Here is a 17096-nt window from a genome sequence, read left to right as displayed (position 1 = left end):
ATATCCCATAAAGTAATGAAAGATATCATGAGACTAAGGTAACAGCAGCAATTTGAATTCACATCAACTTATCCATTCAAATAAACGAAGTTTAAATGGATTTGGATGACTAAAATCTTAATGTCATTACAAGGATAACCATATTAACCGAGTAAAGCTGGTAGATTTAAATAAATTATCATGCCAATCGTGTAAACATAATTACCAAAATAAGTATGAAACTGGACCAGTAAAGAGAGGAAAGGAGGAAAAGTATTTCTTGTCAATTAAGAGTCCATTTGAGGTTGACAAGTTGGGCAAGGTCAGGAATAGGACCAGCAAGTGAGTTGTTATTGAGACACAGGACCCAAAGCTGGTACAGGTGAATTAAAGTATGCCCTTGTCTGGATTTAATTCCTGACTATTTCTTTTGCATATCTTTCTGAGAGTCACTGTGTATGTGCTAAAGATGAGTGGCAAATATGCGTCTGTACCACTGAATGAGTCTGGGTGAGTGTATGGCCTGGGGAGGACAAATAGCTTAAGGACTTGGGAGAACAAATGGATAAATGGATGGATTACAAAATCCTACTAATTTAGATCCATTTATTTAGTAGATTAATTGGTTTGGAATAATCTTATCCACTGTTAAGTAAATATTTCTGTTTATCCATTTTACCATATGTAGTAACAAGCACATGGCACCATTACCTGAAGGTGCCTCAATACTGTCTGGAAAGATGGAGGACTCCTCAAATGGAGTGCAGCCCAGGAATAGTCAGGTGGAACAACACTCTGCCTAGAAAGTATGGGAGCACAGCTCCAAGCAAGTGGCCAATCTTTCATCACAATAGCTTTACTATATGAACAGAGCACTCTTTTGCCGCTTGTCTTTCCACCTATGATTGGAAATCCCTTTTCAGCAGGAATACAAGTAATATTACCTAGGAGATTACAGAAATTGTTGCTATAAAGGACTGCAAAGTTTGAGAATACAGCTTTGGCTAGACTTTCAGCCATTAACCAAATTTCAAAAGAGACTTCATTTTGCCCATTCGAAATATCTGTCTCAAGGTCATCAAAATCTCCCGTAATTTTCATGCATTCACCTCCAAGAAACTCCACCCTTTTTGCACATTCAAGAATTATCTCAGCTTCAGTTGAAGTTCTAAGTCCTACTTTCCTCAAAATGCGAAGCCATCCATCTGAAATAAATCTTTCCCCTGGAAATTTGCCTCTGACCCCAGAAAAAATAGATGTCAGTAAAACATCACCAGGATCAAAAAGATCTTTGGGCTTAGACAGGTGCACTGAAAGTTCGTCTGCCGTCTTAACAAAATTAGCCTCCTTAAGAGCTTCGATGATAGAAGGATCTTGTTGGAGATCTTGCCAATTCATATAAAGGTATATTAAAATATCCTCCTGTTCAGACTCTGATTTTCGTTCAAACCCTGGTAATCCAAATTTTACAAAAATCTGTCGATCATGCAGCTCGGGCACTCCAAGAGCTCGCAATAAAGCACCCCCACTAGAATCTGTGGTGTGAAATAAACATCGTTCATCATGCGGCTTTAGGAATGTATTTGAAGGAATCATACAAAAATCTTGGGTTACCAATCTAGCATACGTTCCAGCAGCAGTTTTATATATAGGTAGCTCACGTAATACTTCAAGCTCTTCTCTTCCATAATCTGATCCATTATCAGAGAACTCAGAAGCAAATAAGCTGAAAAGCTCATCACGGTCTGAAGCCAGAAAGGAAGTAATTTCCGGAAAATAGCCAGCTTGTTTAGCTACAAGAAGTTTGGATGCAACAACCTTACCCAATGATTGGTCAGGTCCAGGTAAACAGTCGGATGGAGCAGCACAATCCATGAAAGTAGCATCAAATACAGGAATATTGCACTGGTTCAGCAATAATGATAACCAAGGATACTTTTTCTCAAAATGTTCAAAAGCTAAAGTATAGGGATTAGCCAGATCTGTATCAAGCGATAACCCTGATGTGCTACTTTCAGTTAAGCTCATCTCATCACTAGCATCAACAGAATTAGAACCAGCTACTAGGGGTGGAATGAAGACAATATGACGCTCTCTTACACGACAAAGAACTGGTCGACCAAGAAAAGCAGGAATAAGAGGCCAGTCAGAGAAAAGAGGAAGGTCTTCCAGTGAACCACTAAAAGTTTTCCAGAACAGTCTAATCCATTCAGGAGAAGGGCCCCACTCTGTACCAGAGCTTGCAATGTTTTCCCACGAGAACCAGGGTGCCATGTTTGAGCCGGTTACATGATTGACCCAGTTTTCATGAAAAAGATATCGCATGTTACTTGCTAGTAGGGAAAATGAGAAACTCTGCAGCTTTAAAAATGATTGAAGAGTGTAATTGGAGAAAATATTCAACAAAATTGTTCTCTCTAGTACATTTGCATGGATAAATTTGGCTGCCAATGAACTCATTAATAGTTGTTGCTCCTTGTTTCCCACCCAAACTTCAGTAACTCCTATTCTAATTAAATTGTTTGTTGCAGTTGGACAGGGCAAGCCTCTGAGTTCAGCAGCTACAGATCGATACTTGTATTCCCCATCATCAGGAACACGAAATATTCTACCGCCAGTAAAATTGTTCCTTTCAGATAAGGGGCCACCTGTCCTACCAATATCTTCAACAACTCCACGGCCAAAATCAAACAATGCCTTTCCAAGACTAGTCATCATCTCAAGAGCATCTCCTGAACTGCTTGTGCTTGAATTAGATGTTTTATAAAGACTGCGCATATTTCGGTTGGATGAAGAAAAAGATCTGCTATCTTCACCTTCAGTGGTAGCAGAAGCAGAACTGATGCTATTGATGCCTGCAAATGAACTCTGATCACAAGACTCAGATGATTCTAAAAGCTGGATATCAGATAAGCAATAGTCAAGGACATCAATGATAGTATTAACCGAGCGCAACAGAGTGGATGTCGAGGAAGCACGAAGAAGCTCTCTCACCATTTTAGGCCTGATCTCTCGCACTGTAATACCCACTGCCTGTATTTCTGTCACCAATTCCCATGGAACTGAAAAGACTGGATAATGTTCTTTTACAAATGCGCAAACAGTTGCTGGTACCAAGCTACCACCCACACCAGATCCAGGTTGTGAAAGAAACATTCCTTCTTCAGCCTTGACAAGATTCCCAGAGAAAAGCTGCCACACAGGAAGATCAATCAGGCGTACATAAAATGGCTTTATTACTTGCTCAATCAAACATTCCCAATCTGCTTTGGGAAATTCTACAGAAGCTGAATCACTTTCAACAATGGCTGTGTTCACATTTGATCTAGGCCAGAATGAATAGATTTGATCCCCATAGGCATTCAAAGTGCGACCAACTGCCAGGGCCAAACTTGAACCAAGAATAGAAGTGGAAGGTTCTCTTCTTATCTTCTGCATTTCTAGGACCAACTTGACATAAGAATCACGAACACATGACATGAGCTCCCTGTTCCAAGCTTCAATAAGTCGACTTCCAGCATCAGTGTGAGTCAACTCAAAAGCTTTAGTGTCTTGGTATTTGAATAGGTAGCGGCCCTGATTGTGACGCACCAAAAAATATCCAAGAATTGAAACAGGTATATTTAAGAGAGTGGACAGAGGAAGTGGGGACATAATACAGTTCAAAGAACAAGTCAGAGCAGGATGGCCATTTCGAGAGATGTGTGCTGCAACTCCACCAACAGGTGTCAAGTTGTATGCCATATACCGCCTGCAAGAAATGACCAGCAATTATTCACGGCAGTTTTCAAATGACGCTGAAACAGTATAAAATAACACAGCGAATAAGCATTAGAGTGCAAATAAATTGGGCAAGAGAGCAAGGATTCGCTTCCCACTCAAATAATCGGACAAAAATAAGGGAAAGAGAGAAAAAGTAGGGACAAGCATAGTTGTCAGTCAAACAAAGTGCAACATAGCATGAAGGTCTTCATGGGGCTATAGCCCCTAGACCATAGCATTGAGCTCAATACTAAACCAAGGCACACTTAATAAAAATAAAAACCTGAATTTGTCCCATATGTACTCCATCTTTCCCACAAACCTTGTGACACTTGCCTGAATAACATTGTCACTTGCCTAAAATGTCAAATTTTTGTTCACTAACTTTCCAATCTTACCCCCACCAAAAATTCCAAAATTCAAATTTCACCTCCACTTTTCATTTTCTGCAAACACAATAACAATCTAAAGAGCAAAAATGTAAAGCGGAACAGATTCTCTAAAATCCTGAACTCTATGCCACCCACCAAGCTGACAACTTTAGTGGGATGGACAAAGTATTCAGCAATAAAAGCACTATATTCTTGTAATCTAAGAATGTACCAATTAGCGTACAATTTTTTAAACATAAAAGAGAAGACAAATTTACCCCCACAACCACAAGATAGATATAAAATCATTCTAAGGTTAGGAACTGACATGTATCCAGCATCCATAAGTAGTACTAGTCATCTTATTTATCTCTAATCTCCATATTCATCATCATTGAACTTATAACACTCAACAGCTTCCTTTTAACTCTCCTCCTCATCATCATCATGTATTCAAATTCTTATTCATCAATGAGGCCAACAGTTATATTTCAGGGAGGACAAGGAGAAAAGTACAAATTATTGCAGATGTAGCCCTTGTTTTTGTTTATAACTGACAATTTTGGGGTAGCTTTATTGGCTGCAAATAAGTGCGCATGTATGATCACTAACCAGCAAAATTCCAGTGCATTGTGCTATGTGCTAGCTGATGCTAAGTAAATGTTAGTAGCCTGAACTTTAATACAGTGCTAAACTTCATCAGCAGCTATAGCAACATAAGAAATTACAATGCCCAGTTAAGCGGCCAAGATATTTGGTCTGTCAAGGGTAGTGGTCTTCATAAAATTCAAACAATTTGCCTATCAAAATGAATTTAGATTAAAACTTTATGCTTGTTCTTATTCATAAGCAACAAAGTCTGATATATAATACTGAGCAAGTTCAACTTTCCATGCAAGGTATGACTGCAGAGCATTATTAGATTTAGTTCAACGATAAGAAAGAAGAAACTTTTGAAGCACCAAATTAACTGGGCAAATATTGGAATGCATGACGGATCATTCAAGCATGGTTTAACAATTTCTTTTGAAGTTGAGGTAAGGCAAACACTTACACTTCCATGTGGCTCTACTAGTAATAATCACCAACCATATCTGATGATGCAATAAAACACATTTGTGAAAGACATCCCAAAAAAAAAAAATTCCATGGAGCACCAAGAACATAGAAAGCAACTATTTAGGGAGCTAAAAACATGATTTAGATCATTGCTCTCAATTTTGAGATTCCTCAACATACAACAACAATTAATTATAAAACAAAGTGCTGAAACTCATGCAACTGGCAACCTGGCTAAAAGAAAAATAAAAAGGGAATAACTCCATTGACATGCACATTTATTTTTGTTAGCTTATACCCAAGTTCATACATATGGTGAGAAATCTGGACCTATTTTTATCAGCATCAATCAATTAAGTAAAGAAGGAGCCTAGGAAAATAGAAAGAAGTAAAGTAGCAGTCCGTACATGTAATTCCCTAGTATGCATTGACACATGATTACCTAGTCACAAGCACCACATAAATCCAGTTGGAGATTTTGTTGGATTCATAAAATGCTTAGTGCATATACTTGTTCTTCTTTATCTTTTTTAAAAGGGCAGGAATCCACCCATTCAATCGCTCCAACATTTCATGGTAGTTTTACTTATGGTAAAACAAACAAAAATAAAAATAAAAGAAGAAAAAAATTGGCATCAAAAGAGGGGAATGTAAGTAGCAATATATAGTTTTTTTTTCTATTTCTAATAATTTTTCTTTTGTAGTGTAGTTCTAGCCAATTCACCAGCAATACAACGCTGTAATGGATACTCCCAAGGAATGGTGGTGTAACTCAAATTGCAAAAAGGCATACAACTTGGGGATGCTACATAAAAAGAAGGGTGAAATACACAAAAACCCTTGTGGTTTGCACAAAAGTCTGGCCACCACCTATCATATGAAAATACCCAGAAGAACCCCTTGTGGTTTCGAATAATGTGGAAAATGGACGAAAACCATCAGACATAACGTAGTTCAACATCCCCCCCTCTCCCAAACAGGGGTGTGCCTTAAGTGCGAGAACTACTGATACAGGTTTTTTATTATTTAAAATTTAAACTTTCTTCCAAAAATACCCTTATCCTAATAAATTATTAATAAATATGAAATCCCTATTTTGTCTCCCTTGTGTTTTACCAGAGTGATACCAAGTTACCCAAACTACTCTCTCTTCCTTTTCTTCTTCCTTGTTCATTACTCCAACACTGGAGTACCTTTCTTTTTCTTTTTCCATTATGTTTTTGATGGGGTACTAGAGAACAGTAAGCGTCATGGTCATTGATAATCAAAGATGCAAAACACAAAGACAACAGGAGCTTTGGAATTTTTTTTTCCTTTTTCTTTCTAAATGCTACCTGACATGTATCACCACCCATAATTGAGTAGAACCTGTGCATGCCTTTTTTCTCTTATTTTTATCTTTCCTTCTTATCACCTTGTGATCTATCCACCACCCATGGGCCGCCATGAACCAACAAAATTGGAAAGTATATCTGGAGTGCAATGGCTAAATTGTGGCATAGGGTGGCTAGATGTTAGAGTTTAGAGATCTGGCTGCAGATTTACAAGTAAAACGGCATCACCACCACTTTTGATATCTTATCTGGTTGCTGGGGACATTGGATCCAATGGCCTTATTCTGATTTCTTCCCCCCTATGACTCCAAATGTCCCAACCACTACTAGTAGCGTATGTTCTATTCTATGTTTCCTATGCAAATTTTTTACGTGGAGTTTATTTAGCAGGACACAATCTAATTATGAATTCAGTTACTCCTTCTCCACCATAAAGTCGGGGATAAAGGATAAAAAATGGGGAAGCAAAGGGCAAAACAGAAATAACAAAAAATAAAGAGGATAGAATATACATGTGATCAATTCTGATTTAAACAAAAAGTTACCAAATGAGGATAACATTGGAATTTCAGATGATTCTGTCAATATAACAGTTTCCATCCATTTTCCACATTCGAAAAAACCATAAGAGGGTCTTCTGGGTATTTTTGAATGATGAGAGGATGGCTTGACTTTTGCAAACCACAAGGGGTTTTTTGTATTTTACCCTAAAAAGAATTAGATTCAAGTTGTCTAATCCAAATGAAATTTTGACATACCTATCAAGTGCCATGTTTCTTGTTTGCCCAGAACCAAGACTAAGCACAACGAGCCAACGATCAACAGCTATAGTTCCTTTGATGCACAAATTCAAATCGATGACTTCAACCTTAGTTGCTGAATTTGAGCTACCAAATAAACTTGAAAATTGAAACTTTTTCCACTTTTTCTCTGAGAAAGGATTTCTGACAATGGCACAGGACGGATCAATGCTGACTGAGTAGTCCTCAAATAATTCCAAGCTTCCTTCTTCCCAAGTTGACAATGAAACCTGACAAAACCTATTTTAATTCCTCATAATATATGCAATGAAAAGGCAAACTGAAAGCCTTCCAGGTAAAGCTAAGAGTATTAGACTTGGCAAGCCCAAATGCTAGAAGTTCAGTAAATGCTCCACAGATTTTATAACATGAAAAAGATCAGGTGGTAGAAAAATCAATTGGCATACAATCCTAAAATCCAGAAGAAAGGATATAAAGATCTCACTCTGAAGTTCAACTCCAAAATGAAATTCACGCCAGGGAAAACTTAAGTAAACATCTAAAAAAGATTGAAAAGTTTATTCCCTCTTGTCTCATATATGCCAATGTGTTGGCTCTTGGTTGGCCAGATTTTAGATCTAAATGTTGTCATGTAAGGAGGACCAGAAATGTCCGATTTGGCAAATTGGTTCAAGATGTAAAAGAGGTGTGGATAGAAGAGCTTGCTCGTTGTATCCAAACCTGATGTTTTTGGTCATATTAGCACAACTAATCGTCCAGATCCCCTACAAAAAGCATATTGCTACTTCAATGCTGCTAACAGAAACCTTGAGAAAATCATATAAAAAATTACTGGCCCTCTAAAGAAAAATATTACTACCACAGAAATTAATATCACAGTTTGTGACCATCAACTAATTTGTTTCAGATGACTTTCCACCTTGTCAATTAACAGTAAGATAGGGGTATGATCCAGCACCAAGTCATAATTTTTCACCTTTTGAATGGACAATAGGTTGTTAACAGTCTTTTGGTCCTCCAACCAGCTGGTAGGGTAGCGTTGGGGTGAGTGAAAAGAAGTTTGCAACAACAAAACAAAATGACAAAGGAAGAAGAAATCAGTTGAACTGCATGTGTTTCTTATCAAGACAGATGCCCATGAAATTCATTTTACAAAGTAATATTTAGTACTCCCTCCGTCCCATTGTTATTGTCATAGTTCACCTTTTTTCATGTCCCAAAATTTGAGTCACACTACAATTTTTTTCCCTAACATTCCTGTTAAGAGAATATAAGTATCCTTGTAGATAATAAATTAGTAAGGGTATTCTTGTAAATGGTTTGTTAGGTTTGTACTCCTATAAATACTAGTTGGTCACTCATAATACTGTGACTAGATGTTTTCCTTCCAAGATACCTGTTGACATGGTATCAGAGCAAAAGTCCTAGGGTTAGGGTTAAACATCTAGCAAAGCACTGTACACGCGTACTGTTCACGGCACTGTTCATGCCGTTACTGTTCATGCCGTTACTGTTCACGGCTCAAGTTTTGACCTGTTCTTTCGTTTGACGTGCTATTCGCTATGGGTGAAAGGTTTGTTAATACGGTTATCACTGACCAAGTTGAATCAAGTTTTTCAGCACATGGATCCCAGAAAACTGTTACTATATCTGAGAAAGATTATGTTAAATTCCTACGGTACCAAGCTACAAATCACGCATCTCTTCCCTCTGCTTCTTTAGCACAAAAAGGTAATGACTCATGGATTATTGATTCCGGAGCTACTGATCATATGTCAGGTACCTCTAAAATTTTTTCTAATTTTCAAGAGTCTACTTCCTTTCCTCATGTTACTTTAGCTGATGGATCCACCACTAAAGTTAAAGGACTAGGCACTGTAGAAATTAATCCATCACTTCCGCTGTCTTCTGTTCTTTACGTACCCAATTTGCCCTTTAATTTAATGTCTGTTAGTAAGCTCACTAAATTTCTACAGTGCACAGTTACTTTTTCTCCTGATTCTGTTGTCATTCAGGATTTGAAGACAAAGAGGACGATTGGTGGAGGGCATGAGCATAATGGTCTTTACTTTCTCAACTTCAATGGTCCGATAGCATGTCCTGCTACTGTTTCTCCTCTTGAAATTCACTGTCGTTTAGGTCATCCGTCTTTACAAAATTTGAAAAAGTTGGTTCCTACTTTGAGTCAATTATCTTCGTTAGAATGTGAGTCTTGTCAGCTAGGAAAGCATCATCGTGTTTCTTTTGCTCCTAAAGTCAATAAACGGGTTTCTGAACCATTTTTGTTAGTTCATTCTGATGTTTGGGGTCCTAGTCGAGTCACTTCAAAGTTAGGTTTTAAATATTTTGTAGTTTTTGTTGATGATTTTTCCAGAGTTACAGGGCTTTATTTAATGAAAGATCGTTCAGAATTATATTCCATTTTTTGTGCATTTGTTACAGAAATAAAGAATCAATTTGGTGTGCCTGTACGTATACTTCGAAGTGATAATGCGAAAGAATATTTTTCCACTCCTTTTAATACCTTTATGACTAAGTCTGGTATTATTCATCAGTCCTCTTGTCCTCACACTCCACAACAGAATGGAGTTGCTGAAAGAAAAATTGGACATTTAATCGAAATTGCTCGAACATTGTTGTTGCACACGAATGTGCCTAAACAATTTTGGAGTGATGCAGTTCGAACTGCATGTTATTTAATTAATCGCATGTCATCTAATATTCTTGGAGGTCAATTACCTCACTCCATTCTTTTTCCTCATGAACCTGTGTTTAAATTGCCTCCTCGTATTTTTGGATGTGTGTGCTTTGTTCATCAGCTTGCTCCCGGGGTGGATAAATTAGATTCTCGTGCTATTAAGTGTATTTTCTTAGGATACGCACGAGCGCAAAAAGGGTATAGATGTTACAGTCCAGTTTTAAATCGATTTTTTACTTGTGCTGATGTTACTTTCTTTGAATCCACTCCATATTTTATCAAACAAAGTATGTCTTGTGAGTTAGACCAGTGTCCCTCTTTTTCCTCTCCTGTTTTACCAGTCCCTTCCCCTTTATTACCTGAGTTATCTAGTCCCCCAGATTCCATAGCTCGATTATCTCGCCCTCATCTTCAAGTTTACTTTCGTCGTTCCATGGTTGAGAAAGTTCCTGATATGCCACGCACTTCATCAATTAACTCTCAATTTTCAAATCCAGGTATGACGCCCTCTTCTGAGTTAGATCTTCCTATTGCTTTACGCAAAGGTAAGAGACATTGTACTTCCCATCCTATTTCTAATTTTGTTTCTTATTCTCGTCTCTCTATGTCATATTCTTCTTTTGTTGCTTCCCTTGATTCTATTTCCATTCCTAAGTCTATTACCTATGCTCTTAATCATCCTGGTTGGAGATTAGCTATGCAAGAAGAGATGTCTGCTTTGGAACAAAATGGTACTTGGGATCTTGTCCCTCGTCCTTCAGGTAAGCCTGTTGTTGGTTGTAAATGGGTGTACACTATAAAAGTGCAGCCTAATGGTTCTATTGATAGATTGAAGGTTCGTCTGGTAGCTAGAGGATTTACTCAGGTGTATGGAGTAGACTACTTAGAAACATTTTCTCCTGTTGCAAAGATTACCTCTGTTCGTCTTCTTATCTCTTTGGCAGCAACTTATAATTGGCCATTGCATCAATTGGATGTGAAAAATGCATTTCTGCATGGCGATTTGGAAGAAGAGGTATATATGGAACAACCTCCTGGATTTGTTGTTCAGGGGGAGAATTCGCGGTTGGTTTGTCGTTTGAAAAAATCCTTATATGGATTGAAACAGTCTCCGAGAGCTTGGTTTGGCCGATTTAGTAGTGTTGTCATGGAGTTCGGTCTGACAAGATGTGGAGTAGATCACTCTGTATTTTATCGGCATTCTAATGCTGGTAAAATTTTATTAGTTGTTTATGTGGATGACATTGTAATTACAGGTGATGATGTTGTGGGGATCCAGAAACTTAAATCCAATCTGCAGGCAAACTTTCAGACAAAGGATTTAGGTCATCTACAGTATTTTCTGGGTATTGAGGTAGCTCGGTCTAAATATGGGATTTATTTATGTCAAAGAAAATATGTACTCGATATGTTGAGTGAAGTTGGGATGTTAGGTTGCCGACCTGTGGATACTCCTATAGATCCCAATGTGAAATTAGCAGGAGATCAAGGTGCATTACTTGATGATCCTAAACAATATCAAAGACTTGTGGGTAAATTAAATTATCTCACTGTAACGAGACCTGACATTTCGTTTGCAGTGAGTGTTGAGTCAATTTCTTGATACCCCTCGTACTAGTCATTGGGATGTTGTTATACGGATTCTCAGGTATCTTAAGAGTGCTCCTGGAAAAGGGTTGCTATATCAAAATCATGGACACACTGATATTGAAGGATATAGTGATGCAGATTGGGTTGGTTCTGCCTCAGATCGAAGATCGACTACAGGATATTGTGTGTTTGTTGGTGGTAATTTAGTGTCGTGGAAGAGTAAGAAGCAAACAGTTGTATCCAGATCAAGTGCAGAATCTGAATACCGCGCTATGGCTCACACTGTGTGTGAGTTGGTTTGGTTGAAGAGCATGTTACTGGAACTTGGGTTTGAGCATAAACAGCCTATGAATTTAGTGTGTGATAATCAAGCGGCTGTTCATATTGCGTCTAATCCAGTGTTTCATGAAAGGACAAAACATATTGAAGTTGATTGTCATTTCATTCGAGAGAAATTGCTTGACGGGGTCATCAAGACATCTCATGTACCGTCTGTAGATCAGTTGGCTGATGTGTTTACCAAGAGTTTAGGGGGTTCTAGGGTGAAATACATTTGTAACAAGTTGGGTACTTATGATATATATGCTCCAACTTGAGGGGGAGTGTTAAGAGAATATAAGTATCCTTGTAGATAATAAATTAGTAAGGGTATTCTTGTAAATAGTTTGTTAGGTTTGTACTCCTATAAATACTAGTTGGTCACTCATAATACTGTGACTAGATGTTTTCCTTCCAAGATACCTGTTGACAATTCCATTTGTAGCCTCAAAAGAGACATTGATAAAATAAAAAACAAGTATGATGGAACCCACAAAAGCAATAAATAGACATCCAAAAAAAAGGTGCGTGGACAGCACCAAAAATTTTGATGGCCATAAATAGGCGCGTGCTTGGCAACAGCATGAAAAAGAGCTTACATTTTACATGGACCCACAGATTCTTTTCACATCACCATAGACAGCAATTAAGATTTGATATCGGTCAAAGGGGCACGATTGGAAAAAAATGTCTCACATTCAAATTGATTGAACTGTGCATAATAAGTTAGAATCCCCAAAAACGTCCCTTATTTTGGGACGGAGGGAGTAGATCATATTATATTTGTGATGTTTTGTCTTTTCATGGTGAAATGCTTTTCAGTATACTATGAAGAGACTATAAGAACTCAGAAAATGGAAGAGGTAAACACCGTGTAATTTCCCTTGCTTCTTATGCTCCCTAGTTCGAACAAGTCTGAAAGGCAGTAATTATAAATTAAAGCCAAAACACAAAGATCAAAACCTTCTATGAATCCAATGCAACCAGCAAATTTTTTCTTATTTGAATACTTGGCCTCAACTTCTATCACTATGCTACAAAACTTTTCCCACTCAGACAACTAAAAGCCTAAGAAAAGAAATATACTGTTCCACATGAAAATCAAAAGCTGGGAAATAGTATCTTAACCTGAAACATTGATATCTACAAACCTGCATTATGGAGTTTAAAAACAGGATAGTCCTCGAACAATGCTCCACAAATTTGTCGAATAACAGTGATATCTTCCTCGAAGCACATTCAGTTCCCTCTTCCATATATTCTGATGAAAGAGGCAGGCGTATGATTGTTGAATTAGATACCGACCATGACATGCTTTGGCCAAACAGCAAAGCACTAAATTGATCATGAAATCTCTCTGTCAAATTGGTGCCTGGAACCAAATATAAATTTAGCAGACTTGTCACAGATAGAAAACATGAATATCTGTTCCCATCATGTAAAAGAAGTGGGTACAAGAAAAAGAATAAGATGTCCATGGGAAAGTAAGATGATGGTAAGTGGAAATAAAATATATATATATAACAAAAATTAAAGAAAAATTTCATGATTGTTATTCAGTTTATTCAAAATAATGCTTTTTTCCTTATGCAGATTTTTCAATTTGCTGTTGCAATACTTCCAACCTGCTTCATTAGAAACTTGGTATTGTTAACCCACAATATTCAGAAATATTCATCATCAAGGTTTGGCCCCAATAACGCATCGATATCCCTATATGTTAATCATCATAAAAATACAATACAGTGTCAAAGATCCTATAGGTCAATTAAAACTACCATCCAACCCTTGCTGCTGTAAACCAAGAGGGGCAAGTTAATTTGACAGCTGCAGCATTACCCCTTTTAAGGAAGTGTAGATGCTTATATAAGCAATCTTGATCAAGCATTTTATTTTACCAAAATAGTAAGGTCTGCACTGGCTTGCATAAGCAATCTCAATGAAGCATTTTACTTTACCCCAATACTAAGGTATGCTATCTTACACCACAGAATTCTCCACTTACTGACAGCCTCTAAAGATGATGACGCTTGCCAAACATAAGGGCAGAAGCCCAAAACAGATGATCTATCCATCAGACCTCAACCTTATCCATTAGGATGCACACAGAAATCCCCAGTCTCATTCATTCACTCTGATTGTAGACCATTTGACTAATTTGAAGGAGTTCAGAAAACAATTTTAATCACACACATCCCAAACAACCCTCCACACTCCAAAAGAGCCTCTTTTTGCCTCTGCATTTGTTGGACTCTCTCTCTCTCTCTCTCTCTCTCTCTCTCTCTCTCTCTTAATACTCAACAGCTTAAAAATAGCCTGGTAAAAATTAGATCTACAGCTTTCTTAAATCTCGACAGCCAACTTGCCAGCTTTACATACAACTAATTTGTATTCTCCTTGTATTCTTTTATCACAACTTACAAGATAACATTTTCCAGTTGATTTGTAGATCCTGCTCCTTTTTATAACTCTAAAAAAAGTTTTTAATTGTGACAAAACATTTGGACTTAATACATTTTACATTTAGGTTGCTAGATTTCTGCTGGATAATTGGCAGCATAAGGATCTGCTCTTACTAAAAGTCGTATAATGTAATAAAGAGTTCATGCTTTCCCTACTTCCATATAGTGCTTTACAAACTTTTTCCACAGCAGCTAAGCCAAATATTAACTAAAAGCTTGAAAAGACACAACCAAATTAAAGAGAAACAATGAACGATGAAAAGTGTACATTATGCTTGTGGAAATAATTCATAACAACATTTCATGATAGGGGTTGAAAGAATAGATAATCATTACTACTATGCTGATTTCATATGTCACTATCTTGTCTTAACATTTGATATAATAGTTGGTAATTTCCTGCAATACTATACCACAAATGCAGGCATCAATTAGGTCCTATGAAGAGAGGTTTGGTTGGAAAACTCCAATATTATGTTGAAATGAGATAAAGGCTTAACTACAAATGAATCACTTTGCACCACTTTAATAATGGACACTCTAAAAGGCCCCACAAGAACAAGTATTCAGGTTTAAACTTCCTTTTACTTCCTTTTCCAGAAATGATATAACAGATTTCATTGTGTTTCAGTCAGATAAACGTATTAAGGAGATAATACGAGGCATATGTACTTGCATAAAATTATTGAGTTTAATCAAAGAAATTTGTTTTTCTTTGTCTAAATTAAGATTGAACGTTGGTATACAATTCAACTGATTAATTAGCTGTGTGACACACTGCTGATTAAAAATAGGGAATGTATATGAAAGAAATCTAACAGAGAAATGTGATTTTCATATGCTTTATTGCAGTATTCATCGAGTCCATGTCATAGTTGAAATTTGTTTAAATGGGTCTAGATGTCCTGGTCTAGATCTCCATCATTGAAGCACCTCCATTCAGAGATGCCTTCTGAAAAAGGACTATCTGCAATGTGTGCACAAGCAAGTGTTTTAGCTTCCTTTATTTTACTACATTTCTATTTTCCTACATTCCTTCATATGCAACACACTCTCAATCTAAAAAAGAAGTAAAACAATTTTCAATCTAACAAATATATTTTAGTTCAAAAATACAAATAGCACAGATATGAGAGTGTGTTGCTGATTATAGGCAAAGAGATGGAAACACCAATGCATTCTATATTTTTTTACCTTGATTTTTCAATCTAACAAATATATTTTAGTTCAAAAATACAAATAGCATAGATATGAGAGTGTGTTGCTGATTATAGGCAAAGAGATGGAAACCCCAATGCATTCTATATCCTTTATTTTTTTACCTTGCAAATCAAGGAATTCAAGTAATTAGAAAGTGTAACTCAAATATTTACACAAGAAACTATACTTCACAGAACCAACACATCCTTTAACATCTGAAAAGGTGGGTGCATTAACAAGGAACACCAAAACCTAAAGAAACACCATTAAGCATTTCAGTTAATCCAACATAAGCATATATTTAGTTAATCAGCATTTGGTCGTACCTATCATCCTTAAATAACGTCATCTAGGCATCAATAACTAATGATAAGAAATCCACTTCAATAGACTTCCCTATCGACATCAATGCTGCAGAGACTGGGAATTCAAAACTTCCTATGATTACAAATAGTACCATGACCAACCAGGCACATACATTATCAAGAAGAAAAGATGTGGAAGCTGATCACCTTTAAGAGAGAAAGCTTTTGCAGCAGGTGCATGATTTGAAGGAATCGCAAAAGCTAAACCTCGAGGATCAAGCATGTACAAGCAGCCATCAGAAACAACTGATGGGAGATCACTTATTGCAAAGCAGCTAAGCAATCCTAAGCCATAATTCAGTGTATCACCACGCAGACTCCATGGCGGAAGAAACTGGAGGCTAGCCACTTCATCTCTGCTTAAGCTGGCCCCTTCCAGAATGGCTAGCAGAGCAGGACCTTGAAATTCACCTGCAAATAACAGTCCAACGAGCAAGTTTGAAGCAGCAGGAAACCTGATGCAGTAAAGCTACTCAATGAACCTAAGTGAAAAATGCCTAAAGAAAAAAATTCCCTCTTCCTGATGAACCTATATCCTACCCCATCCACTAGAGAACTGCAGGTAATATTCCTGGGTTCAGGACCCATGCAGCTTGCTTTCTCTATAAAAACACTCTTGCTCCACCTTCACATTAGGAGACCTAACAGCTTATGAAGTACATTCAATCTAAACTTCTAAAACTCTATTTCATGCTAAATTAACTTCACTCCATCAACCTACTTATTTAATGTGAAGAAATTCAAAATTTCTTTGATTTCACAGCCAGAACCTATAAACATCACAAGAAAGGAAATGGACACAAATTAGTGAAAGATGTACAGGTGTTTTGACATGCATATAGCTTTCCAACTATTTGTCAACATTAGTTGGTCCATTATTTCCAAAAATGGGTGAAAGATGTACTACCAAAGCACTGAGTAGTTAACTCTTGTTCAAATGGTAGATGACATAATTTGAAGACGAAAAAGAAAATAAGAATATGATTTGTAGCAATATGATGAAAGCTATCTTTTCCATGGGGAGTATGAGATCTATAACCACTCTGATTAAAACTTCATGGAATTATAAGCCAAAAGATTTTTATAGCTCTCCAGGTCTATCCTAGTTTAACCAAGAACATAATCAGCCTGAAAGACTTAATTCCATCTTTCACAATCCTGATCATTACATATCTATTCCAATATATATATATATAT

At 37.0% G+C, this 17096-nt stretch overlaps 1 protein-coding gene across 3 annotated transcripts in view; it reads right to left on the bottom strand.

The window, feature by feature from the left end:
- LOC113716834 (uncharacterized) overlaps window positions 1-17096 on the bottom strand; it is a 51796-nt gene that overhangs the window by 19704 nt on the left and 14996 nt on the right. For all 3 annotated transcript variants that reach the window (XM_072070219.1, XM_072070220.1, XM_027241324.2), the window contains exons 5-8: window positions 16047-16310; window positions 13024-13244; window positions 7264-7535; window positions 691-3730 (exon numbers count right to left, since the gene is read on the bottom strand). In XM_072070219.1, the coding sequence (XP_071926320.1) occupies window positions 691-3730; window positions 7264-7535; window positions 13024-13244; window positions 16047-16310 (3797 nt within the window). The remainder of the gene's footprint in view (window positions 1-690; window positions 3731-7263; window positions 7536-13023; window positions 13245-16046; window positions 16311-17096) is intronic.

Source organism: Coffea arabica, chromosome 11c (assembly GCF_036785885.1).
Source record: "Coffea arabica cultivar ET-39 chromosome 11c, Coffea Arabica ET-39 HiFi, whole genome shotgun sequence".
Classification (NCBI taxonomy): domain Eukaryota; kingdom Viridiplantae; phylum Streptophyta; class Magnoliopsida; order Gentianales; family Rubiaceae; genus Coffea; species Coffea arabica.
The sequence above is the reverse complement of the archived record's forward strand: the minus strand, read 5'-3'. Positions and strand labels throughout refer to the sequence as shown.